Raw genomic sequence first — 26,075 nt, forward strand, 5'->3', positions numbered from 1 at the left:
TTAGCTCCACAAATGGGTGGAAAAGCTCTGTAGGGTGCTCTCACACATGGGGGCGCTCCTTCTCTCCCTCAGGCCATCACCCGATTGGCCTTTCTGGCCAGCCTTGGAGGATATCTGGGGAAGGCCTCAGACTCCCCAGCAGGTCTCTTTTAGGTCCAGGCCACCCATGGGCTCTTCAGAAATCTCCCAATTCCTGGCCTCTCCCTGATACCATTCCTCTTGCTATATCCCAAGTAGGGCAGGCATTTCTCCAGGGAAGGTGGCATCTCGAATTCCTGTGGACACCTCCTGGGTGGAAGGGTCTATGCCCATCTGGTGCATGTCATCCGGCTAAGCAGCAGACAGGAGCTCACACACACACACACACACACACACACACACACACACACACGCACGCACACGCATGCACACCCTCCATCTGTGCCTCCGCCTCTGGCCCACACACAGAATATCCTACTCAACCTGCCTTTGTTTGCAGCATTCTCCAGGGCCCAGAACACAGAGAGTGATAAAAATAATCCCTTTCAACATGGTAATTTGCTGCCACTCCAGCTTCTCGGCACTGTTTGCCAAGTTGCCCTTTCAGGAACCAGGGAGCGACAGGACTGGCAGAGCCTGGCTCTGTGTGTGGAGTGGGATGGTGGCTGGGCCACCTGCACAGGCAGAGGCTGGGGCCTGGTCCCTCTCCCCTTGCCATCTTCTTGGATATCAAACCCTCAGCAGGTCTAAGGCCTCCTCCCTGGCCTCGCCCCACACCTTTCCGGCATCGCCCAGGCAGTGCCTGGAGCGGCACCCCCACCAAGAAGGCCCAGAGCCATGATTGGGAGATGGATTAGAGATGGGATTGGGAGCCAGATGGATCCGAGTTCAAATCCTAAGTTTTTTCCCAGTTGACTCTCCACACCTCTGCTTCCTTGCCTATAAATCAGGAATGAAAATAACTCATGGGGCTGCTTGGAGTAAAGCAGCTACCACTGGATGTGGCTGGCAGGGCCCAGTCATTGGCGATGGAAGCCTCTTTACTATCTCAAAGCACAGATACATCTACTGAGCAGGTCAGTCTCAGAGCCGAGGACTCTGGTCAGTGTGTGTGTTGGTGTCCCGTCCAGCTGTCCACAGGTGGCTTTGTGTGCTGCCCCCTGCCACCAGTGAGTATAAAGGATCTTGGCCAGGTTGGGGGCAAAGATGCCCTTGTGACATTTCTGGGCTTTGCCAAACCAGGTGTGGAAGTCTGAAAAGCCTTGAGCTGGGAGGACGTTGGCAAGAAGGGACCAGGGCTGAGCCAAGCAGTTTACACCCACCCTGGGGAATACAGACCTCAGCAGAGTCTGAACATCCCACAGCCAGCAACAGGGATCAGGGCCAGAGGCAGCCAGGGAGATCCTAGTGCCCCAGAACACTCCGAGAACATGGGGGACCTGGCACAGTCACCCATAGGACTGAGTCTCCAGGCGATTTTCATGGAATCCGAGAGCGCTGGTGGGGAACAGCCCACTGAGGGACTTCAGGGGCCTCTGGGTTGATCTGTGAGGTAGAGAGACTATCCCAAGCAGTGGCTTCCTCATCGAGTCGATGGCATCTTCTCCCAAACACTGCCTCCCACTTCACCCTTGTCCCCTCTGGGGCCACCCGGCACTCTTTCCTATCATTGGGGTAGCAAAAGGTAGCATCAGGCTGCTCGGCCAGGCTCCAGGGTGGGGGCAGCCCGGGGCAGGACTTGCTGTTGGGACCTGTCCATCTAGAGCTTTGACACAAGTGTTCCAATGCACAAATGCACACAATTGCACATGCTAGCAAGTCACAGCCAGACAGCCGGCTTCCCAGGGAAAAATGGGCAGCACCCCAACTGCTGGCTGCCTCACATTGCGCTGTGCCAGCTCCACAGTGCCAGACAGACTCGTGCACAACACTGAAGACGGTTACCATGAGCCCAAGCACTCCTGGCACCTGGGAAAGGTGTCTTAGAATCAGGCCTCTGGAAGGTCACATTGCTGAAGTCCCGGAGGAGACATGTTAAAGCAGTTGTGCTCTCAAGTAGCTTGGAATATGAAAAACAAAACAAAACAAAACAAACCCTCACAAACTGCACTCACTTGATAACTGTTTAAAGACACAGGTGCCAGGTGTTCATCCTGAGATTATGATTCCACAAGGCTTGGGTTTGTGCTGAGATCTGGGTCCCCAGGAAGCCCCACTGCTGGTTCTGATGTGTGGCCAGGAATAAAACCACATCCCCGGCCAATGTCAGAGAGACAAAGGCTGCACTTGGGTCTCCTGCCCCTAGGAGATCCATTGCAAGTGGGCAAGGATCTCTGAACACAAGGTCCTGGGGCAGGGAGAGGCTGGATGTCCATGCAAACACCACCCAGGTTTGTCTAGATGTGAGAACCAATGCTACCAGTGCTGTCCAGTGGTGTCTTTTGTGGGTAGCAATTTAACAGTCTGCTTATGTGTGACACAACCATTTGTTATCTCCTTTCCTGTAAGATTTTTGATAGAAGGAGAGGTTAGTTACCCAATCCAACCCCAGCCACATAGACACTTGGTTTGCAGTGATACCAACTTGTCACTGGATGGGGTTCGATAGATCCCCCCAAAAGAGATGAGGATTCAAATCATCCTACTCATGAGGTAGGTTGTAGGTTTTTTAACTTACATTACAGAAAAAGGTTCAGCATTTCAGAATAAGTGAGAGGCATAAAAAAAATTTATGAGGCAGAAAGAAACCCCACTTTTAGAAGGGAGTGTGGGTACTCATAGAGAGAGGTGCATTATGGTCTCAGGCTGGGGAGAGAATTTCTATTTCCTAAGACATCTAGGATGTGGATTCCTAGTGTCAAGTTACCCAGTGAGTGAGCTAGGATAGAATGCAAACCTTATATGTGTGTTTGAAGTCTAGAAATCTGCTAACCACTCATAGTGCTGCTTCATTATGGGTGGGAGTCCGTGGGATGTGTGAATCTATATGATGGGAGGGGAACAGGCTCGATTTATAGGCTCATTGTATTGTGAAACAGTTAACTCTGTACAAACTGCATAAACTCAAGCTTGTTTCACTAAGTCGAAGAATGAAATCAAGGACAAAAGGAGGATGTTAGGAGAGTGTTTACTGGATACAAGAAGAATAGCTCTGGGTTCCCAGGACAGGACTCTGAAAATGGAATGCTGAGGGGCTTTCTTTGTTTTGGTCTTATGTAGATAAGCAGAGTCGAGCAGCTTGTTTTAAACTAGTGGCTCTCTGACTTTAACCAATTGGGCTTTAGGTTTTGTAATGTACAGTCTACAAAAAATCAGTGACTCAGCTGGCTGAGTTCAAAAGAAAATGGTTACTCTGAACTGTTAAGTTCCTCCAAGTCCAGCCCAGAGATGGGGAGGAGTTAGCAACTAATTTCTCTGCCTAGAGAGCGTCTTTCTGGGAGGAAGGATTCTTATCTGCCCATTTTCATCCTGTTTTTCCTTTCTTGTGTTTGTTTTTACAGTGTTAAGCTTTGGAACTCTGCGTGGGTGCTGTTTTCTTTGTATCTAGCTGCCTCTGTCTTAGATCCCTCCCTTCTATGGCATCTGTAAGGCCTTTGGGACTCTTTTGCTTTGAGAGTGCATTTCTTAGAGGGGAAAAAGTCACTGTAACCCAGGACAACTCTGTGTCCTAAAGCTGTGGTTCTCTTATGACTTTCCCCATTTCCTTTCTGCTTGACTTTATGTTTTCTCTCCTATCTCAACCTCATTAACTTTCATTAGTAAAATTAATCATGAAGCCTGTGGTACAGGATGATTTGTGCGCATTCTTGCCCAAACAAGTGAGTACCATGGACTCCCTGAGCTTTAGGTCACAATCCTCATTAAGGGTTAGAAGAGCCATAAAGTCCATACATTTTGCGTTTTGCATGAAACCGGCGGGCTTCTTCCCCACTGGGCGGATGGTCACCATGTTCGGATGAGAAGGTCACTTGTCCCTGCCGCAGCTCAGCCTAGTTAATTAACACCTGCCCTCCCAGCCCCAACAGCCCTGGAGACTGGCTGCTCTCCACCCAGATGTACTTTCACACCTGTCTCAGCAATTCTGGGAGAGGCCTTTGAAGCACCTTTTCGAAATCCCGTGTTAATGATCTGGTAATTATTGTGGTGACTTCTCGATGAAGTGTGAAGTGCTCAGCAGCTAGCTGTCAGCCAAGAGAATCCCAAGGCACCGGGGAGGAGGGACACAGCAGAGGAGATTGGAAAAACAAGCCTGAGCCTAGGTCCACCTCCTCATAACAACCCCCCTGGCCCTAGAAGGAGACTTCAAGAGGCTGCCCCAGCCATCGAGAGCCCTGGTTGGCAGATGAGGCCTCTCTGCTGGGACAGGTCGGACTGCAGAATCTGGGGAACCAACGAGTGATCGCCCAGATTCCCATCAGTACCATAGTAGGTGATGCCGAATGCCAGGGCTGGCTCCTGACGGAGCCCCTCCTCCCACACACAGACAGCAGTCCTGCCTCAGTCCCTCCCCAAGGCAGCTGCCTCCACCTTCAGTCTCCAGCCACTCTGAAGCATCCAGGCTGCCATCGCAGAAAAGCTGGAACAAGCCCTGTTGATCTCCTCCCCATCCCCACCAACTCTTGCCCTCCTACCCACCATGTGGCAAGCTGGGACCCAGTGAAGCCAACTGTGCTGGGCATCCCAACATCCGGAAGCAAACATGCCACCCATCTTCCCAGCCATGCTCCCCAGCACCTGGTTTTCAGTCCCAGTAAAAGGAACCCAGCTGGCATGGCGTGGGGTGGAACTCCAACAGCCGCCCACCTCTCACCATAATGGAGGCTGCAAAACCCACCACAGTACTCCAACTGGCCCAGGTTCCCACAGCATCCGTGCTATGCTCCCTCCGGGACTCCCAAAGATGATGCTAATGCAGAGGGGACATGCTGGCCCCTAGGACCCATCTCCTTCCACCCACTTGGCCTGGGAGTCACATGAAGCAGAGGACATTATTTGCTGCAGCTCCCTCGTTTTACCCATGTGACACCCCAGGAAGTTGGTGACATACTCAAGGTCAAAGCACCACCAATGAGCGTCCCCATGGCTTTTCCACCAGTCGCCACCACGAGTGCATGGTGTCTTCATGCTGGCTTAACCTGGTCTCGCTGACAGAGCCCAGCCTTGGGGCAAGGAGGGCTCAGCTCACTGTGCCCTCTGCTGTCCCTGACACACTGCACAGTGGGGACTGACAACAGCCGCCACTGTCACGATCGATCGAGCTCTGTGACCTGGCTCCTGGGGGCCCAGGCCCCACCCCTACGAGCAAAAGCCAGCACCTGACACAGGCACCTTCTGTGTTTCAGAGGCCATATGAGTTGCCCTGGTTGATTGCTGGAATTCTCTTTCCAAGGCGTGAGCATCTATAGTTAAGCAAACGCAGCACAAACACTGGGAAGCAGCTGCCCCACGCACCATTTTCATGCAACTCTTTAGCCCTCCAACAATGACAATAATGACAAGGCGAAGTAGACACAACTGGCCCCAAGAAGAGAGTCTTGTGTGTCCAGAGAAATACCCCAAGCCACCAGTTCTCAAAGTGCCACTAGATCTAGACCATTGGTATCGCTGGGGTCACCCAGGACCTCTTTAGAGATGCAGGTTCTCAGATGGCACACAGCCTGCTGAATCCACAACCAGGGGACCTGGCAGCAGCTGTGAACTCCAAGCCCTCAGAGGACCCTGTGCAGCTGAGGTCTGAGAAGGCATTTGCGACGGAGGTGGGGACCTCAGAGGACACACTGCCTTGCAAGGAGGAAGAGTCTGGGGACCTGGGGGTTCTGGTTGGGGGAAGAAGAGGGAGGAGAGGGAAGATGTGAGCTGCGGGCTGCACAGGAAAGGACAGGAGCTTGCGCATCCATCACTGGCCACGGTGGGAAACGGCCCTCCAGGGGCTTCCACTGGAGTAGAGCACAGGACTGCTCCGGAAGTGTGGAGCTGGAAGTAAAGACTGTACAATCACATGTGCACAGTGCACAGTGGCACTATGCTTCATGTGGACACCACGAGCGGCAGCTTCGCATGGTAGCATCAGGAAACACCAAGCAAGAAACGCAGTCACTGTGGTTGCCATGGCTGCACACTGCTTGGCACGGGACCTGCTCACCTTCAGTCACCACTCTCTTATTTGGGGACTTGCGGTTTGTTTCCACTCTTCACCATCAGAAAGAAGATCTGACAAACATCTTGGAGTGAAAACTTGTATGTTTGTTCACGATTATGACCTTGGGACAGGAAATTCACACAAATTGAGGGATTGGGTTCAAACGCTACTGGAGAACAAATTTCCTAGCACCTTGAGCCGAGGCAGGAAGTGTCAGCAGAGCATTTACAAGCAGGACTCTTTCATAATTTTAGAGATTTGTGGGGCTCAAAGAGTACAGCTGCCGACCCAGAGGTGGGAGCAGAGGAAGCAGATGGGCTTCTCCCTTGAGAAGAAAGCCATTGACCATGAGGAGGCTGGCCTGGCTGAGAGTGTGGTGCAGTGGTAGAGCACCTGCCTGGCATGCGTGAGGTCCTGAGTTCAAGCCCCAACACTGCTAAAAATCTTTTTTAAAAAACAAAACCAGAGGGCTGACATATTGTTGTTGCTTCATCTAAAGAGGCTCAGATGATCGGTGACACAGAAAGATGTTTTGTTTTTTGTGACTTAGAAATGCAATTCAGGAAGCACAGATTCCATAGAAACCGGAATGGGTCCTGTTGATGCTGCAGGCTTTCACACAGAGAGAGACACCGAGGAGAGAGACACCGAAGAGAGAGACACCGAGGCCTTTCCCCGGAAGCGGTTTGGTTCCTGCAGGCACTGACTCAGCAGATTGGCATCCAGAGCCTGAGCACCAAAGGTAGCATAGACGCACCCTTTTATATAATGTTTGTGTCTTTGTCTCCCTAATGTGAGCATGTGCTAACTTCTACAGCCTGGTTGGGTACTATTTACTTACAGTTACATCAGAACTACACATACAATGCAAGTTGATATTCCCCACCTACAGTAGGGAGGGGCCCAACTGCATTAGTGAGGGTTTGAGGGCACTTTTAAGGGCAGAGGAGGGAGTTGCAGTGGGTTGCATAGGCTGTTTTTGAAGTATGCCTGGGGCTGGGGTAGAGCACTTGCCTAGCATGCACAAGGCCCTGAATTTCATCCTCATCAAGGAGAAAAGAAGAAAAGAATGACCGGAGGATAAATTTACTTCTCTAACTCACTGGTCTTGTGCAGACCAGCTCCGCCCATACCGTTGTTACTAGGAAAGAATTCGGTTTATACAATCCCCAGGGTGTGCCTTCTTGCTCATAACTTTCTCTGGGCATGTCAGTGAGCTCACAGAGTGCTTACATGGCACACAATGGAGTCACTGACTGCAGATGCACGAGACTTGATCCACGATAGCGGACGTGAAACTGTGTTTTTAAGCTAATCTCTGGTCAAACCCAGGAGGTGCAGGGTTCAAGCCCAGCTGAACCTAGGCTTGTGAATGGTGACATCAGGCCTCTCTCCACTGCTCAGCTCCTGCTGTTGGCTACTCCTTCCTAACACAAACAGGCTTTCAGTGTGGGAGAAATAGGAAGGGTCCCAGGTGGAGGGAGAGGTGGGCAGAGCCGCAGGCTGCTCCAGCCTTACCCTACCCCACCTCATGAATCAAAAGGAAGGACCAGCCTTGTTCCTTCTGGCTTCAAGTTAAGGGAGATCTCTGATTGGCTGCAAAGGTCACATGCTTGTCTTCTGGGCAAATTATGGGTGGTTATGTGGTTGGGGCACCGTGATTGGCTAGACCTGGGTCACATGTCCAGCTAATTGGTACTCTAATTGGTAGCTACAGCAGAGCCATGTGGAATTAGAGAACAGCATGTGCCTAGGAGGAAGGGCAGCCCTTTGCAACAAAAAGTGGAGAAGGGGCATCCAGCAGTCGCTCATTACTGTCTGTATTCCTTTGCACCCTAGCAGCTACCTTGTGGGCCTGCTGTGAAAAATGTCCCCTCCTGGAACTGGAGATTGCTGAGGGCCAGGGTTTTTGTGGACAGTAACATAGTAGGGCCTTTGGTAGAAGATGGGACATGATGGTGGCCCTGTTTGTGTTTTCTTTCCATTGCCGCCAGTCAGAAGTGAGTCAAGTAGGGGCTCAGGAGACCTCTGGGCTTCATCTGGGTTTCAGAGGAGGTCTGGTTCCTCCCACCTGTGGGCCCATGGGTTCCTCACTGGCCAGCCCAAGGGGGTGGCCATCTGCCGCTGGCACTGGCTGCTTCTGTGGACAGGCACAGTGCACGCATCTCCAGGCCCAGGCACAATCAGGGCGGCGACAGCCATCACGGGCAGCAGCCTGAGAGGCTGGGACAGGGCACAGCAGGCCCCAGGAGGTCCCGACCCACAGAGTCAAGCAGGGGGCTCTGATGTTGTTAGGGCTGCAGGGAGCCCAGGTACTGGGAAGCTGACCAGGACTGGATCAAAGTGACGCCAGAGAGGCAGAAGGGGGAGAGCAGAGGATAATCACCCACACCCCTCCACAGGGAAGTGGTGTCCAGGCAGGCTGAGTCCTCCAGGGAGGAGGATGAGCAAGTGGCATCCCATATTAATGGCCAGAGGCAGAAGTGTCCAGCCTGAAGTTTCTATCAGTTGCCAGGGAACAGGCTAACTTATTTATTTACTTATTTAAGACAACACTTCCTATATACTAGTTCCAAGCGCTTCAAAAATGTCAACTCATTTAATCCTCCCAACACTATGAGGCGAGTACTCACTGCATCAGTCAGCTTTCTGTTACTATAACAAATGCCTGAGACAATCAACTTATAAAGAGAAAAGGTTCGTTTTACCTCATGGTTTCAGAGGCTCCAACCCACAGTCAGTTGGCTGTTGCTTTTAGGCTATGGCAGGGCAGCACATCCTGGCAGGGTTGTGTGACAGGACAGAACCACTCCCTTCCTAAAAGAGAGAAAGAAGAGACTGAGTCCCACACTCCCTTTCAAGGGCACACACCCAAAGACCTGTACTTCTCCACCCCGGGAGTTTCCACTACCCCTCAACAGGGACAAGCTGGGGACCAAGCCCTGAACACCGGCCTTTAGGGGACACTTGAGATCCACACTGTAGCACCTCCTCTTGCCCCCACTGTACAGCTGAGCAAACTAAGGTACAGAATGGCAAGTACTGGGCACAAGGCTACACAGCTCATAGGTGCTCTGGACAGCTTGCTACCTTCCAAACCCGGCCCTCTACAGTCCGGGGCCTGGCTAACGTAGTCGGGAGGCTCCACTGTAAATTATTATTATTGTTTTTTTGAGACAGAGTCTTGCTTTGTAGTTCAGGCAGACCTTGAACTCACTATGTAGCCCAGGCTGGCCTCCAGCTTGTGGCAATCCTTCTGCCTCAGCCTCCTGAGTGCTGGGACTACAGGTGTGTGCCACTCTGCCCACTCCCACCGTAAATGACCCAGAATCTCCCAGTCTGTAGCTGGAAGGCCTTTAGGGTTAGGGTCGCCTTTTCAGGCGGAGCTCAGAGATAGCACCCAGGGCTACACTTGGACCAGAGGCTTCAGGTCCCTGCCTATGCCCATGGAGTCTTCAGAACCTGGGGGCAGGGCTGGGCCAGCCTTGGCTTCCTGCTCTGCAAGGAGCTGGGCCAGGCCCTGGCCACCCAGCTGCAAGCTGGAAGCAGCAAGGCTTAATCGCATCAGGATGGAAGTTTGCTGAGTGCCCCACCGCTCTCAGCCCATGCGATCACTTCTCCCCTCAGAAATTGAGTTAGAAGTGTGATTCCAGTAATTATAAATTACGGCGGCTCACTTTGCAACCAGGCCTCATTTCTCAAGTGCAGCAGTGAAAGCCCACAAAGCCTTGTGCTTAGAGAGGACCACGCCCAGCACCCCATCAGCCTCTCTGTTGTCATCTTTGGCCAGGCCAGCACCCTTGCCGGCCTCAGTTTCCACATGTGTCAATGAGGGACTTGCATGGCTGGCCTCGGGGACCCCTTCCGACTCTGATGGCCACCGGATTCCAGGCCTGCTTGACTGCCAGGAACGGTGCCTGTGACAGGAGTTTAGATTTCCTCTGTATTCCTGTGGATGGTGTTGAATTCCTGCAGGCAGAAGTAGATGATTTCCACAGCAGCACAAGCACAGAGCAGGAGCCACATGCCCACGTCCCGAGAGAGTCCTTTCTGGAACTACAGCCACACTCACTGCACACTCACCCAGGGCAGGCCCTGAACTGACTGTTCTACAGAAATGATCTCATTGCATGCTCTAAGTGGACCGCGATGGGGCCCATTTCACAGACAAGAAAACTGAGACACGCCAGGTAAAGTAGTGTCCACACACAAGGCCCTGCTCATAGTCACAGCTCTCTCGAATCCCAAAATCCGAGGGCTTTAGCTAAAGGGTAATGGAGAGACCAAGGGATGGCCTCCATATGAAGGGAGAGCTTGCACACAGGAGCTGTCCAGCAAATCACAGTCTCCCTGTAAGCACTCGGGGTGCAGCGGGCCTAGCAAGCCAGGCTCCATCTCCTGATGAATGTGTCCACATTCCCGGCTCCCTCAAACAGGCTTTTGCCTCCCTGTCTCCCCTCCACCTCTGCAAATGGACTGCAATTATTTCATTTGGAGGGAGCACTGGTGCTGCTCGGAAGCAGCAGGGAGTAAATCTTCGTGATGCTTATGAGTGGCTGAGGGGGACATTCAGTCGCTCCAGCTCTGATGATCCAGCTGTCTCCCAGGTGGGCCACGCTGCATCCTCAGAATGTACAAGTGTACATGCTAACGACATTTTAATCTATGATAAGGTGGATACAAGAACCACAAAAGATCACTTGCTTTAAGAATCATCTTTCCAAAAATTAAAATTAAGTACCGTGCAAATTTGTAGAAATGTATTTTACTCCATTACCAAAGGAAAAAACAGGAAAGAGCTGGATTCTGCTGTCGGCATTAACCCCAGGTAGGAGCATGACAGCAACCATTTCACAAAAGCCACTCTGCTGCCCCTGTCAGGAGGGTACTCGATGTCCCTAGTCCCTCCTCTCTCTCTCCATACCTTTCCAAGTAGTTTGTAGTGTCATGATTTTAAAATCTAGCAGTGACATAACTGAGGGCCCCCAGGTATTTGGGGAGTCCAGGTCGGATGTCTGCATGCTGGGTGGTCCCACCAAGTCCCAGGTTCCCAACCAGCACTAACCGAGCACCCATTTGGCCCAGGCGCCATGGCGACTGTGTTAGTCAGTTCTCCGTCACTGTTATGGTTCAGACCTAAAATGTAGCCCTGAAAGTTTTGTGTTCAGAAGTGGGCTATTGAAAGGTGATTGGGGTCCGGGAATTTAGCTCAGTGGTTTCGCCGCCCGGTGTGCAAGCACAAGGATCCCAGTTCAATCCCTGGTACCAAAAAAAAAGAAAGAAAGAAAGGTGATTGGATCATTGGATGCTATACTCATCGGTTTATTAATCCACTGATGAGCTCATAGCTGAATGTGCTATGGGAGGCAAGGCCCCATCAGAGGAGCCAGGTCATTGGGGTGTGATCTGGAAGGCCGTATTCTTGTACCAGGTCCTCTCTTGTTTCCTGGCTGCCATGAGGTGAGCATCCTTCCTCTACCAGGCCCTTCCACCATGATGTTTCTGCTTTGGAGTGAGTCACCAACCATGGGCTGAATCCACTGAACTGTGAACTAAAAATAAACTTCTAAGCTGCAGGTGTCAAGTATTTTGTCCAAGTGATGGTAAAATGACTTCTAAAGAAAATTGGAACTGGAGAAGTACTATTGTTGCTATGACTGTAGGTTTAGAAGCCCTTGGAACTGGTCTATAGGAGTTTGGAAAGGTCTGGAAATGTCAAGTAGAGAAGCCCTAGAATGCTGAAAGCTGAGCTTGACAGGTGATTCTGGTCAGAGCTCAGAAAACCATGATCCTCATATGAATGCAGACAGCAAAGTTCAGACTCAGGAGGTTTTAGGTGGGAATCAGGACTGTCAGAACCTGGACTTGAGGCCATGTATGTCATGCTCTGGCAGAACTGGAGACCCCTGCAGTTAGGTTCCAGTACCTTGCCCAGTATTTGACATAGGCCTGATGAAAAAAACTAAAAGACAGAACTAAGAGAAAGAGCAGGGTGCCAGGACAACCAATGCCAGTGCAACCAACAAAGGTGCTGGCCAGCCCAAGCCACTGATTATTATTAATAATCAACTGGGGTAAAGGTAAACTATGTACAAGGGCAGGAATACATAAGAGAATGTGCAATCATGTGGTTTCCATGGAAACGAATGTAAGCAAGACTCATAAAGGACAAGGCAAAGTATTCTCAAATTAGGAATAGAATAGTCAAACTAAATGGTTGTAATTAGAACACTGTCCTTCTAGTAACAATGCTATTGTTGTGTATGTGAATTACTCTGACCTCAGCACAGAGGCTTCAGCTAAAGTCACTTCTCAAAACAAGCCTATTGTGGGGTTAATGCTTTACAGCCTGCTTTGGGCATAATCAATATTATGGTCCCCTGCATGGTAGAATGTTTGTCTGTGTTTTGCCCATGTCCTCAGACTTTGCAAGACTGAGATTAAGGATAGTGGACTAATTGATGCAGTGGAGGGAATTTCAAGGCAGCCCAATGTTCAGGCTGTAGCATGAACTGTAGCATGACTGCTTTTAGCCAGATTTACAATGAGAATTGGAAGGTTTAAAAAAAAGTGGAGCCTAAGAAGATCATACAGCTTGGCCAGAAAGGAACCACTTTAAAGTTGAAGCCCAGGAGAGTTTGGTTGCTGAAAAGATTACCATTAAAAAGAACCTCACATCAGGACAATAGGAAAGATGTCTTGAGGGCATCTCAGCAAATGGCCAGACCTCACTCATCCAAGCCTCAAGAAGGCAAAAAGGTAAACTCTTTTGAGAGACTTTGCTTTGAGAAGACAGCTTAAAGGCATCTTACTAGGGAACACATAGAGAAGTGTTTTTCTGAGTTCAGCCTACAGATACTCTGAGGCCTCTGCAGCCATGGGCCAAGGGGGCCCAGCTATTGCTCATGCTGGCAGCAGACCTCAGTGTCATCCATATGGTGCTAATTGTATAGACATGCAGAATGCAAGAGTTGTGGGTCAAGGAGGCTTCTACCCAAATGTCAAAGAAAGGCTTAGGAGGCCAGGCAGTGTGCCCCTGAGAGGGCAGTGTGTGAAGCTATGAGAGTGAAGCCAAAGGTACACTGGAGACCCCAGGAAGTTGGAGACACCAGAAACATGAAGCATTTGCCAAGGAAAGCCACAGGCAGTGAGTGGAGCCAGCCCAAGAGAGGCCACATGGACTTCAAATGGCAAGGCCATAGGGACTGGGCTGTACAACCCCTTTAGCATTCACATCACACAACAACCAGGCAGGTACTGGACACAGAGCTCCAGATTTAATGTTTGTCCTCCTGGGTTTCAGTCCTCCTTTGGTCCACTTCCTGTTTATTATCATATTCTTCTCTTTGGGAATGGGAATGTTCACCCTATACCATTGTATGTCAGTAGTAGTTAACTTTCTTTTGGACTTTTGCATGGGCTCAAGCCAAGAGTTTGCCTGGAGTCTCAGAAGAGACTTTGGGCTCGGACTTTTTGGCAATGCTGCTACTGTTATGACACTGGCAACTCTTAAGAGGGAAGACATGCATTTTGTATAATGAGATGGACATGAGCCTTTTGGAGGGCCAGGGACAGAATGTTATGGTTTAGATACAAAATGTCCCCCCAAAGTCTCATATACAGAAGTGGGGCTTTTGGAAGGTGATTGGATTCCAGGGGCACTGTACTCATCAGTGGATTGATCCATGGATGAATCCATAGCTAAATGTGCTGTTAGGAGGTGGCGCCAGGTTGGAAGAGGGGGACCACTGGGGGTTGGCCTGGAAGGGCATATGGTTTGAACCTTGGTTCCACTGTTGTATTACTGTGCGAGCTTACTTCCTCCAGGACTCAGTTTATTCTATCTGCAAAATGGCCATGGTCATTTCTTCATGAACTCCAGTGAGGATGAATGTCAAGTGCTTGGCCCAGTGCCTGGCACACAGTGAGTGTGGGCCAAGGGGCAGCTTTGATCTGGTGAAGGTGCCACCACCAGGCCAAGCCAGAGGGCCCAGGAGTTTCGCTCTCCTTCTCGATCTTCCCCAGCTGCTCCCCTGGGCGCCACCCTCCTCTCTCTGGTTCTCTCGGGCCCGCTCTGCTCCCCAGGTCAGCCAAGACTCCTTATCTTCTCCACGGTCCTTGCTGAACTCTGACTGGATGCCAAGCATGACAAGAAATACGAGCAGGGCCCCGCCAACCCTCCGCACAGTGTCCACAGGCAAATGTGGAACACCCCAGACAGAACGACGCCCAACTGACAACTTCAGCTGGCAACAGCAGCCTGGCCCATGGCGTCCAGGATTAATCACCAAATGAATCCTGCAGGCTGCCACTGCTGCCAGAATCCTGCAGGGGCAAATCTGCTCCTGACCACAGTGGTCAGGAGGGATAAACACGTGCACCCCAGAGATGTGGCAGAGACACCAGAGAGCAACTAAGCTCCTCAGAAACAGAGGCCAGAGACAGCCAGGGTCTAACAGACCAAACCCTGAGGGCTTTCAGGCCTCCCCTGCTGGCTTCCTACAGATACTCACACCCAGCTGCTCTTCCATCCAGCTGTGACCAACCCACCCCAGAAGTGGGTTTTCTCAGGGAGGCTGGTGTGAAAAGCATTCCTCCCGTGGCCTGGTCCTGTCCCCATCCACGTGCACAGCACACCTACCAAACCTCCGCCAGACTTTGACACAGCAGAACCTCTGGTTCCTCCCCCTCCTCTCCATCCTATTTTTATGGCTCTTTCATGGCTCTCGCTTGTTCCCTAGTCTACAGAATGTGGTAATAATATCTCAATTCCGCCCACATAAGAGAGAACTAACAAGTGACTGCACCTGCGACACTCTGGGGTCACTGGATGAATGGAATTCAAACAACCCAGAGAGATCATTTTTTTTTAAAGTTATTACTGCAATTGGCAGTATAAGGAAAATTTAGCTAATACCAGGGAGGGACATAGAAAATGCAGAGAACGAATTACTGTGCATAATTAGTAATTATTTTCTTTGAAGTCCTCAATTATTGTTCTCTAACAATACAATCCATGTGGACAAATTGCTGTCCCTCTTCCACAAACCACACAGAGATTCATCAAAGCCTTCCCTGCATCTTAAAAATGTTGCAGGGTCTGGGGCAAGGGAAAGGCTCTTGCTTGTGGGTACTTGGCGTTCTGAGGAACGGCTGGGTGGCTGCATTGCCCTGCACCCTCCACGAGGCCGCACTAGGAAGCCGTAGAGCACTGCTCAGGAGGGCAGAGCGGGCGCTCTCTACAGCCATGGTCAGGGAAGGCCTCTAGGGAGCTGGCACAGGAGCAGCTCAAGGAAGACAGACAAACATCAGCTCCGTGTGTCCAGGAGCCAGCAAAGCCCGACTGCCTGGAGCAGAGAGGGCAGAGGGAAGGGAGAGTAGCAGGAGATGTAATCAAGGCCACAACTGCTGACCAGATCTCAGCCGGCAGAGCTTGAACCAGTGGGCAGCGTGTGCCCCTTCCCTGGCCGGCCCTCCAGAGCCCTACTGAGCTGCAAGGAAGCACAAAGCAGCAACACTGAGAAAGGCGATGCAACTTGAGGTGGACAAGCTTTGCTCTGGACTCTGCTGTTGTGGGGATCCGGGCCGAGAGGCAGACAGTAATTCACTTGTTTTCTGCTGTCCTAATTCCCACTGTCTGAAAAGCCAGCATGTTCCTCTGGGAATCTGGAGCTGTGCAATCACCTATGTGATAATTACTCTCTGAGCCAGCATGAGGGGGCCAGGTCCTTGGGGCGCGGTCTGGGGAGCGGGCAGAACACAGGTGGCAGAAACACAGGCTCCACAGGGTGGGGACAGCTGGGCTCTCACACAGACCTGCCCTGGCCCTTGGGGTGCTCACCCCGCTGCACAGAGAGAGCACACGCAGCCCCACCTCTGTCACGGTCCCACCCTTTGAAGACTAGGCCTCCCTCAGACCTGTTCACACAGTCACAGCCACAGGGCTCACGTTGAAACAATCCTGCCACATCCACAGCAGAGTAAAAGGCAAGGCCTAGAGGAGAAGGAATTTGTCCTAAAAGCCCGAGAATTCCCATGGTGCTCTCCGGCAGCACCTCCACGCAGCACACGCGACATAAATGACAGGGGTGGTCCCTGTCACTCAGGGTCATTCCAGAGGACAAACCAAGGCTGGGCAGAGTGAGCACCTCCGGGGACAGAAGGAAGACACCGGGTTCCAAGCACTCTTGTCCACAGCGCCTGGCAGGGCAGGGACCACCCTCTTCGCCCCTCACACTGAGGAAACCAAGGCCAAGTGAGGACCGGGCTGAGGGGGGGCCGCTGCGGAGCTGCATTTCCAGGCTGTTTTTACAGTTTACCCAGCCTTGGTTTACTCACTGCTGCCAAACAATGGACAAAAGCTTCCAGAAATGTACTCAGTCCCTGCTTCTGTTCTTTTCGGACCTTCCGGAAGCTTAGCCTGGGTCCAAGGAGGCTGGGACGGTCTGTTTCTGCCCCACCCTTTCCCTGGCAACACGAGGGGCACAATGGCACCAACCCACAGGGACACCCCCTTACCGTGGGGTCAGCAGGTTTGTTTTCAGGGCAGGGGTCAAATTACCAGGAAGAGGCCCCCTCCGTTTTCTGGTACTGGAAATTGAATCCATAGCTTTGTACTGAGCTAGGTCCTCAGCCCTTTTTATTTTGAGACAGGATCTTACTAGGACACTAAGTTGCCCAGGATGGGCTCGCATTCGCAATCCTCCTGCCTCAGCCTCCCAGAGTCCTGAGATTGTAGGCCTGCGACGCCACGCCCGCCCGACTGGAAAGAGCTTCTGAATGTAAGTTTGATCCTGATACGCGACCTTTGCAACTCCCCCTGCACAATATTCCAGGGGGCTGCTACCATCCATGGATTCTGGCATTAGAATCCCCCAAAAATCCGCGCTCCCAGGACGGTTGGGCCGGGGTCGTACCAGGAGGCACGGTCAGCCTCGAATGGGGGCTCAGTCGGGGCCCCAGCGCGGCAGCGCTCCGGGGCTCGCGTTCCGGCGGCCACTCCCCTCCCATAACTCCGTAAATACTTGGGGCTTGTGGGGAGAATACCCAGCCGATCCTTTGTGTTGCGGCACATTAAAAACCAGCCAGATTCGAGGCTGTAAGCGACGTGGCAGAAAGGCACAAAGCCAGTGGCGCAGATTCTGCCTGGCTGGGGGAGCAGCCTTGCCCCCACCCCGGCCTCAGTTTCCCCTTCTCTAGACCCGAGGGTCCGGGTAGCTCTAGGCTGGACATCGCCAGCTCCTTTAGGCTCGACCCAGGGAACCCCCGCAGAGCGCCCGGCCGGGTCCCCGCCTCCCAGCCCGGGTCCCCGCGCCCCGAGCAGGGCGGGGCGAGCCGGGGCGGGGCGCGCGGGGCGGAGCCGCGCCGGGGAATCCCGCCCGCGAGCTGGCGAGCCGCAAGCGCGGACGCACAGAGCGCGGCGGTCCGGGCGGCGCGGGGACCGAGCGGGGTCCTCGTCCTCCTCCGCGCCTTCGCCCCACGCCATGCAGCCTCCGCCCGCCCCGATTGCGTAGCCCGCCGCAGGCCATGCTGCCCCTGCTCGCCGCGCTCCTGGCCGCCGCCTGCCCGCTGCCCCCGGGCCTGCTCGGGGCGCCCCCCAACGCCTCGGCCGGCGCCACCTCCACGCCCCGCATGCCGGCCTCGGAGCCGCCCGAGCGCGCGGGGCCCGGGGCCGAGGACGACACGGTGGCGCCCGCCTGCAACATCAGCGTGCAGCGGCCCATGCTGAGCTCGCTGCTCGTGCGCTGGGGCCGTCCGCGCGGCTGGCAGTGCGACCTGCTGCTCTTCTCCACCAACGCGCACGGCCGCGCGCTCTTCGCCGCCGCCTTCCACCGCGTGGGGTCGCCGCTGCTCATCGAGCACCTGGGGCTGGCGGCGGGCGGCGCGCAGCAGGACCTGCGCCTGTGCGTGGGCTGCGGCTGGGTGCGCGGCCGCCGCGCCCGGGCCCCCGCGCCACCCCCTGGGGCGCCCCCCGCGCTGCCCTCCTACCCCGCTGCCGACGCGCCGGCGCCCCTCTGGCTGCAGGGCGAGCCGCGCCACTTCTGCTGCCTGGACTTCAGCCTGGAGGAGCTGCAGGGCGAGCCGGGCTGGCGGCTGAACCGCAAGCCCATCGAGTCCACGCTGGTGGCCTGCTTCATGACCCTGGTCATCGTCGTGTGGAGCGTGGCCGCCCTCATCTGGCCGGTGCCCATCATCGCCGGCTTTCTGCCCAACGGCATGGAGCAGCGCCGGACCGCCGCGGGCGCGCTCCCCGCCGCCCCCGTGCCCGCGGGGACCACGGCCGCCGCCGCCTCGGGGGCGGCCGCCAAGTGAGCGCCGCGCCCCGGACACTGCTCGCAGGTGTGCTTCGTGCTTGGTCCGTGCGTCCTGTCCCCTGGGGCCCGCCCGCGTGGCCCCGTGTGTGCGCCCACGCAGCCCACGGACTGAAGCGTGGGACCCGTGGCTCGGGTGACGGCAGGAGATGGGGCCCCTTCCCTCCACCTCCCTCCCCGCCCGCCGCCCTCCCGGAGCCCTCCTGCCCTCGACTCGTGGCAGAAAACGACCAGACCCTGTGTATTTGTTTTATATATTTAATAACTGTTTTAAATGAACGTTTTAGTAAAAAAAAAAAAAAAAAAGCAAAATACAAAAATATTGAATTGCTTTCACTGTAGTTAATAGAAGCTCTTTGTATCTGAACATCGTTGTATTTGAGGTTCGCTGTTTTTAAATTTAAGAGGGGAGGCGTGGGAACCAGTGAGCACCAGTATTTACCGCTGAAAACGAACTTTCTGAGCCTTTTCCCAGGCGATCTACCCAGTCACGTGACCTGGTGGGCGTTTCTTCTTGTACTTCTGTGGGTTTTTGGCTTTTAATACAGACATTTTCCTCCAGAGATGCGAATGCCGCTGCTTCTTTATTTGGTTTAGGGAAGAGAATCCAAGAATTGCAGGATGTTATCCTGAAACGTAAGGGAGGAATCCCCAATGTGGTGCCCTACCTGGCTGGAAGCAGTTGCTGCTTCTCCCGCGGCCGGTACCCACCCACCGCGGCCTTCTTGGCGGCGTGGCTCCCGCTCGGCTTGCAGGATTTACTTTTCTGCTCCCAAGTGCACCCAAGTGTTAAAAGTCCATCGTCACCGAGCCAAGTGCCTTTCATGAAAATGAGTCCTTTTGGAAAGCGTGTATATAGATTTTGTTTTATTCTGCATAAACTTTAGCAGATACACACATTGCAAATGCTGGTTTTAGAACCTGAGATGTTTTAATATTAATGCATTTTTTAAGGTAAGCTCTTGGAGAATAGTTAAAAATCACAAGGTTTTTTCACTCCTGGTTTCCGTGGGATAGTGTTTGCGGTGTGGTAGTTGAAATGTTCTTAAAGCAACTTAATATAAAAAGTAACTTTAAAGGCTTTTGTGGGGTGTACAGGGATTTGAAACTATGACTTTTTCACTGAGCTCCATCACCAGCTCTTTTTATTTTTTATTTTAAGACAGGGTGTTGCTAAGTTGCCCAGCTGGGCTCCCAACTTTTCAGTCCTCCAGCTTTAGCCTGCCAGGGTTCTGGGATTGCAGGGATCCACCACCGTGCCCAGCCCAGAGGCCTTTTAAGTAGATTTAAAAGCTGCCTCCCTTGTTCTTTCTCCTCCCCACTTTTTAAGTCAGTGTCTGCACTTGTTCCAGATCACAGAGCTCAGAGTGTGGCTGCTGGGCCAGCACCTGTCCCTGGAGCCGGCAAGCTGCTGGAGCTGCAGAACTCGGTCCGGCAACTCCAGGACAGCACCCAGCCTCCTGTGCTGATAGTTTGCGGTGTCTCAGGATGGGAACCCTGGGGGACCCCTGGAAGACAGCCTTCAATGGTGCGTGGCCACCTTGTCTTGAGGTGTCTCGGGGACGTCAAAGACGTGGATGCTTTTTTCTTCTTGTCACAAGGATCTGGCTGAAGGAGAGGCTGGGTCCTTGCCATGCAGCTTCATCTGCCCTCTGCCCCCACGCTTTGGGGTTCACAGGGGTCCCTGGCAGATTCCAGGCTGGGTTGGGGGTGTCTTCCTCTGCCTCCTAGCCTAGACCTCGGAGGTGTTTGGTGTTTCATGCAGTGCAGATCTGCTGGTCTCCCAGGTCACAGCAGTTTCATTATGAAAGTCACTGTTCTCCAGCCTTGGGGTAACTAGCAGGAGAAAGTCAGTAACATCACTAAGATTAATGAATTTTAATATAATCACGGCATTTGTAGTTCTGCAGGGTGCACTAAGCATGCACTGCAGAGTGTGCTTGTGTGTGTGATACAAAATTGGCAGATTTAGAAGTGAGGACAGAGTCTGCAGGTCCCTGATGCTTCATTGGGTGGGTCCCCCACTGGGGAGAGGCAACCAGGCCCTGCGAGCTCATCGTGGCATCCGACTGAGTGCCACACCTCGGTGTATGCGTGTGACAGAGCCATCGGGAGCTCTCCTTGGAGAGGACAAAAGTGTGCGCTGAGGCCTGTGTACACCTGCACAGGGAGTCCCCGGCCCCGGCACACTCGCAGTGTGAGTTGCTAAGTCCCCAGGAGCAACAGTTGTTCTCTGAAGTCTGCCCCTGGGGAGATGGACGTCCACTTTCCAATATGCAGCCAGTGCCCAAGGCTGCCCATCTGACTGTTCCACGTCCGCCGTGAGAGCGCCCTGGACCCAGATCCCAATGCCTTAGTCTCTTTGGGGGGTTGATTGAGCTCAAGGCAGGCACCAGGCCCAAAGCCACACCTGCTACGGGCACCACATCTAACGATCCATGAGCACAGGGCTGTAAAACCAGCCCGCACACAGCAGCTGCACAATCCCCTCTATCGCAGGGCTACTCCTGCAGGCACAGGGTGGCTGCAGCGCCCATGGAGGTTGGACTCCTCCCTCTGCTCACGTCCACAGCTGTGAGGCCAGGAGTCCTTCCTAATAAGCTGCATGCATAGTCTCTTTTCCGCCAGCTGCATAGCTGAGGGTCACTCCTGTTTGTGCTCTTGCTTCTGAGTGGTTCTCTCACGACCACATTCAGTGGTGGAGGGAAAACGCCCCCTAACGCCCCTCCTTGGTCACAGCACCCTGTCAGGCAGGCTGTGCAGGGCTAGGCTGTGGTCGTAAGCAGCTTCACACTGCAGGCTTTCGTCTTGTGCACGCTGAGTCCAAAGCTGGCAGGGCTTTGCTCTTGGGAATCTCTGGCGGCCCGAGGTGGAAGGTGACTTTCCACAGTGAGGTCCTCCCATCGCCGAGGTCGGGGCGAGGAGTCTGCAGGGCCTCACACGGCTCTTCAGCAGCAGGGTCCTCAGGGGCTTGCTGCTCACTGGCTAGAACGGGTCCTGGGCCCCACCCTCCACCCCTCAGTGGAGGAGAAGCTGACGCGGGTGACGAGTGCGTGACCTGCCGGCTGCCCAGCCCAGTTCCAGGTCTCCGGGGCGGTGCGGCAACAAAGAACCTGTCCTGCCAGAGCCCACACTGTGTTCTCCCCCGTGGCCTCGTGTCACCGCCCACATCAGAAGCCACCGCTGCTTGTGGGGGACTCACAGGCCATGCGGATCATCAGCCTGGAGCGTCCTAAGATTTGAGGAGGGGACTTCCAAAGATCTCAATCATGGACCCCACCAAGAGCCCCCTGGGTGCCTGTGATCTGCGGAGTAAATGGGGGGAAGAGTTAAAGTACGAATGGGGAGACGGTCCAGCCAGTCTCCCAGCCCCCGCTTGCCCCTCCAAGTCCATTAGCACAGGCAGCAGGGGGCGGTCCTCACTTCCTGTTCCTCCTCCTCCAGGACACAGCTTCCCTTCCCCAGCTGAGGGAATCACCGGCGGCTGGAAAAGCACTGTAGGTGACACCGAGCCCACAGTGGGCTTGTCCTTGGGGACTCCAAGAGAAAGCCACAAGGAGAAGGCCAGAGATAAGCCAGCCTCCCCGGTCCCCGTATCCGTGCCACACAGATGTTCAGCAGTGCCCACTGCATGGTGAGCTGTGCCCCTCACCCACCCCAGCCCTCTGCTTTACCCAGGGACTCGGTTCCTCTAGGCTCAGGCTCTCTGCCTCTCCTGGGGCCTCTCCTGGGCAGCACTCACTTCTTCGGGCCTGGGAGTGCTGCACCACTCTGTGCATATGGGGACAGCTCAGGGACAGGGGATCTGAATGCAGGCACTTCCTGCACTGGTTGGGCAGGCCCTTGCCCGAAGCATCCCATCAGGCCAGAGGGCTCCTCACACTGGGAGACCCCAGTCCTCTGCACCAAACCTGCATCTCTTCCTTGTCTCAGTCTCCTGGGTCCTTACCCCTCTTAGAAGAGCAGCCTCGAAGGCCTCCAGCTCGGCAGGTGTCAGACGCTCACCCCTCTAGGCCTGTAGCCTGCCAAGGCCCCGCCCACGAGCATCCCCACAGCTTCTGGTGTCTTCCCCAGAGTCGGGGCTCTGCAGTGAGCACCCCCAGTGCTCGGCAGCTGTCTGTGCTCCTCTCTCCTGCATTTCCAGCCAACAGGATCATAGGACCCCAGCCATGCCCACCTTAGGGCGCCTCCCTTCGCCTGTGCCCACCTTGGGGCGAGGTCGCTCCCCCAGGTAACTGTGGCTCTGGGGGTTTCCTGCAGCCTCCGAGGACTGAGGCAGGGCTGCTGGCTTGGGACAAGTACAAGCCTCTCCTCCTCTCGGCCTCAGCATTTTCCCGGAGTCCTGACTGCTTCCCAGAACTGAGCTCCCCAAGTCCCAGATCACGTCTGTGCAGCCGAAGACTTTTTCTTTTGTTTCCTTTTGTAGGCTCAGGGGTGAGAATTGGAACACTCAGCATCTCCATAGCACTCTGAGGCCTGGCTCTGACTAGGCCGGAACTGCCCCAGGAAATCACCCACCTTCAGGGTCCCCACCGCAGGGATGGCAGTTCCTGCAGGGCTGCACATGGGTAGGGAAGGGGGATCGCTGACCCTGGAATTCTCCCACTTGCTCCAAATGCCCCCCTTTAGACCCCTGGACTGCAGGCTCGGGGCACTTGTTCAGAACCTACAAGAGCTCCCCATGCTCCCTCTCCACGGCTCCAATCCAGGCTCCTCTGAGCCCAACGACCCAGGACATGGAGCTTGCTGTGCCCCCAAGGACATGTTTGTGAATTCCAGCACCTCCAGGGCCTCACTCTGCACCGACAACACCGGGCTACAGCGTGACTCACCGGGTCATGACCCTTCACCGTGGCTTTACCACTGCAGCACCTCGGAATCTTATCTGGGAATATTTCATGGTCATCGGGAGCTCCCTGGCTCCAGGTAATGCCCTGAGTGGTCTGTCCTCCCGACAAGACCCATGCTGATTCTCTTAGCATAAGCTTTATAAAGACACCTTTCTCACTTCCTGTGTTTCCAGCTAATTCTGCATCTGCTGCAAAAGAGTGATTGCTGTCATTATATAATCGCAACAAACATGATTAGTAGTCATTGCCAGTTTGGACTGGAGAGGGGAGAAGACCAGGAGAGGCAGAAGGAAAAGTAAGAACTGAAGAGAGAAGGAAAAGTGGATTAAAAGCAGCTTTAGGAACAGAAAGATGATTCCGACCTCACACCACCAGCAAGAACCAGTGGTAGAAGACCCAAGAGCTCACACGAAAAGACACGGAAGACGCACGGGGGATGACAGGAGCCTGAGCCCTGGGCAGGTGGAGAACGCAGGGTAGAAAGTGCACTCGAAAGAACAGAAGGAGCAGGTTCTGCTGGCTCCTCCTGCATAGCTGGGGGCGAGGGACAGGCTCCATCCTGCTCCCCACCCCAAAACAGCTTTCTCCTTCAACCTGAAAGGCTTGGATCGCTGAGTTCCAAAACCTGCCCAAGAGGGCCATCTCGTCATGCCAGTGCATGCTGTCCCTGCATGGTTAACCCTTGGCGCGGGCCTGTCACAAGCTGAGAACGGACACTGCTCCCCACAGCGCCCTCCTGGACCTGCTGTCTGAACAAGGTGGTGAGTGTGCATGTGGAGGCAAAACTCCTACAGCAGGAGAAAAGAAAGCTAACCTTGTGCATCTTTCCACGGCCCAGAAACAAGCAGGTGCTTCCAGTCTGTTTTGCACCTAGATGTATGTCCAGGAGTAGTTATTTATATTTAAAAATGGAATTGCATTATCCATAACTGTTTAAAAACTTGTATTTCTTTATTAAACCAGTGTCATAGGAAAATTAGAAAACATTCATCACAAAACGCAGGCATCCGTATGAGCAATGGTACGGCACCCCCAAGGGGCCATGGCTAATGTCTATGGATGGATATTTACTTATTGATGGATATTCAAAAACATAAACTACGCAAGTTCAAGACCTGGGGTCACCTGTTTTCCCCGCTCATGACTCTGCCAGGAGGTAACAGGGCTTCTGCTGAACGGGATATAAAGGTTGTATTTTTGACACGTGGCTCAGACACCAGCCCCCCAAAGACCCAGTGGAGAGGGGGCGGAGAAGAGGAAGAGGACCCACCTTTCCCTTTCCGCACCGCTGTCTCCAGAGAGGCACCAAAGCCAGGCCCAGCTCCCCACCCACAGGCAGAGGCATCGCCGCCTCTTATCTGAGGCTTCAGATGTGGCGGATAAGTCACAGAACACAGCGCTGGAGCCCGAACTGCGTGATTCATCTCCCGGGTCTTAACCACAGAGCCACATTGCATTGTCTGCTTTTTTCTGATGTCTTGGGCATGAAAATGAATTCTGAGATTCAATAATAGGAAGGATATTGCTGCCCAGAGAGCCATTATACCTGCGTCTGGTCAAAGACAAGCCACAGTCAGGGCCCTGAGGCCAGACTCGGGTTGGAGATGGCCCCACAGAGGCCCCCAAGATGGAGGAGACCAGGGAATGGCCAAGGACGGGGGCCATGCATGCCTGTCACTATCAGTGTCCACTGTCACTCTTCCGGAACACACCTTGATGAGGCTGCTCCCTCAGAGAGGAAGCCGAGCTGGAGTCTCCTAGCACCGTGCAGAGAAGGGGCACTCAGGAGAGGGGGACAAGGAAGTGGGCAGGGCCAGAAGAGCAAAGCAAGGGTGTGGTCTCTGATGGATGGGTTCACCTGACCCACCCAGCCTGTGGCACGTGACCTCAGTGTCCGGTCCAGAGGCCAGGGCTAGTCATCTGTCCCTGTTCTGGTCAGTCGCTGGCCACATTCTGGGTGGAGGGGCTGCAAACCTCCTTGGCAGCTTCTGTATCGCTGGGCTGTGGTCTCCAGAGACAGAGGCTGGACGTGGTGTGTAGACAGGGCGCCTGTGGCAACTCTGAGGGACCTTGCCATGTTCCATCGTGGGGACAGGGGTGGTCAGGACAGCATGGGACTCTCGGAACCAGCTGAAGCTGCAACTTCCTGCCCAGCCCCAGTGCAGAGCCCCAGGCCTTCGCTGGTTCCTGGGGAGGCCTGGCTGGTGAGCCTCGCCTCTGGGTGTCCAGGCCCTGCCCACAGCTGTCCTTTTCCATCGCAGTCCTGGCTCCCAGGACTGATGAGGAAAGAGACTTTGCTGAGGCCACCGGCAGACTGGTGACAGCCTAAGGGCAGGCACCAGGCCACCTGCCTGCTGTGAGTGGTACACGCCTTGCAAAAATGACCATGGCCAAAGCACTCCTCCTCCACCCTCAGACCAAGGGAGGTGACCAGGCGAGGAGGCCCTGTCCCTCCCAGACCTGTGTGTTCCAGCTGGGTCCCCTCCCCACCCTCCAAGCATCCACCCCTAACAGGCACCCTCAGTGTTTCTCCACCAGGCAGACGGAAGCAGTCAGGCTGCTGAGTCTTCTGAGTCCTTTCCACAGATGGAGGGCAATGGACAAACAAGGAAAGGAGGTTTCCAGGCTCTGGGAGCTAAGCTGGCCGTGTGTGCTCTGTGTGTCACTGTCAGCTTGCTAGGATCTTTGCCTTCCTCTATGCAAATGGCCAGAGGCAGAGTGTGAAGAGTTTTTCAAGCTGCTGAGGGCAACAAGAAATGTTTCACGCTTTTAAAATGACTTCTTTGACTTTGTCAG

General features: G+C 54.0%; 1 protein-coding gene across 1 annotated transcript; it reads left to right on the forward strand.

Annotated features, from left to right (window-relative positions):
* Window positions 1–17,482: 17,482 nt before the first annotated feature.
* Tmem158 (transmembrane protein 158) lies at window positions 17,483–18,992 on the forward strand. The gene has a single exon (XM_004835047.4). It carries the CDS (start codon window positions 17,645–17,647, stop codon window positions 18,428–18,430), a length of 786 nt encoding a protein of 261 aa, XP_004835104.1. The 5' UTR covers window positions 17,483–17,644; the 3' UTR covers window positions 18,431–18,992.
* Window positions 18,993–26,075: the final 7,083 nt, after the last annotated feature.

Source organism: Heterocephalus glaber, unplaced genomic scaffold (genome assembly GCF_053883595.1).
Source record: "Heterocephalus glaber isolate CG9 unplaced genomic scaffold, H.glaber_assembly_v1.0 deba00001504, whole genome shotgun sequence".
NCBI classification, from domain to species: Eukaryota; Metazoa; Chordata; class Mammalia; order Rodentia; family Bathyergidae; genus Heterocephalus; species Heterocephalus glaber.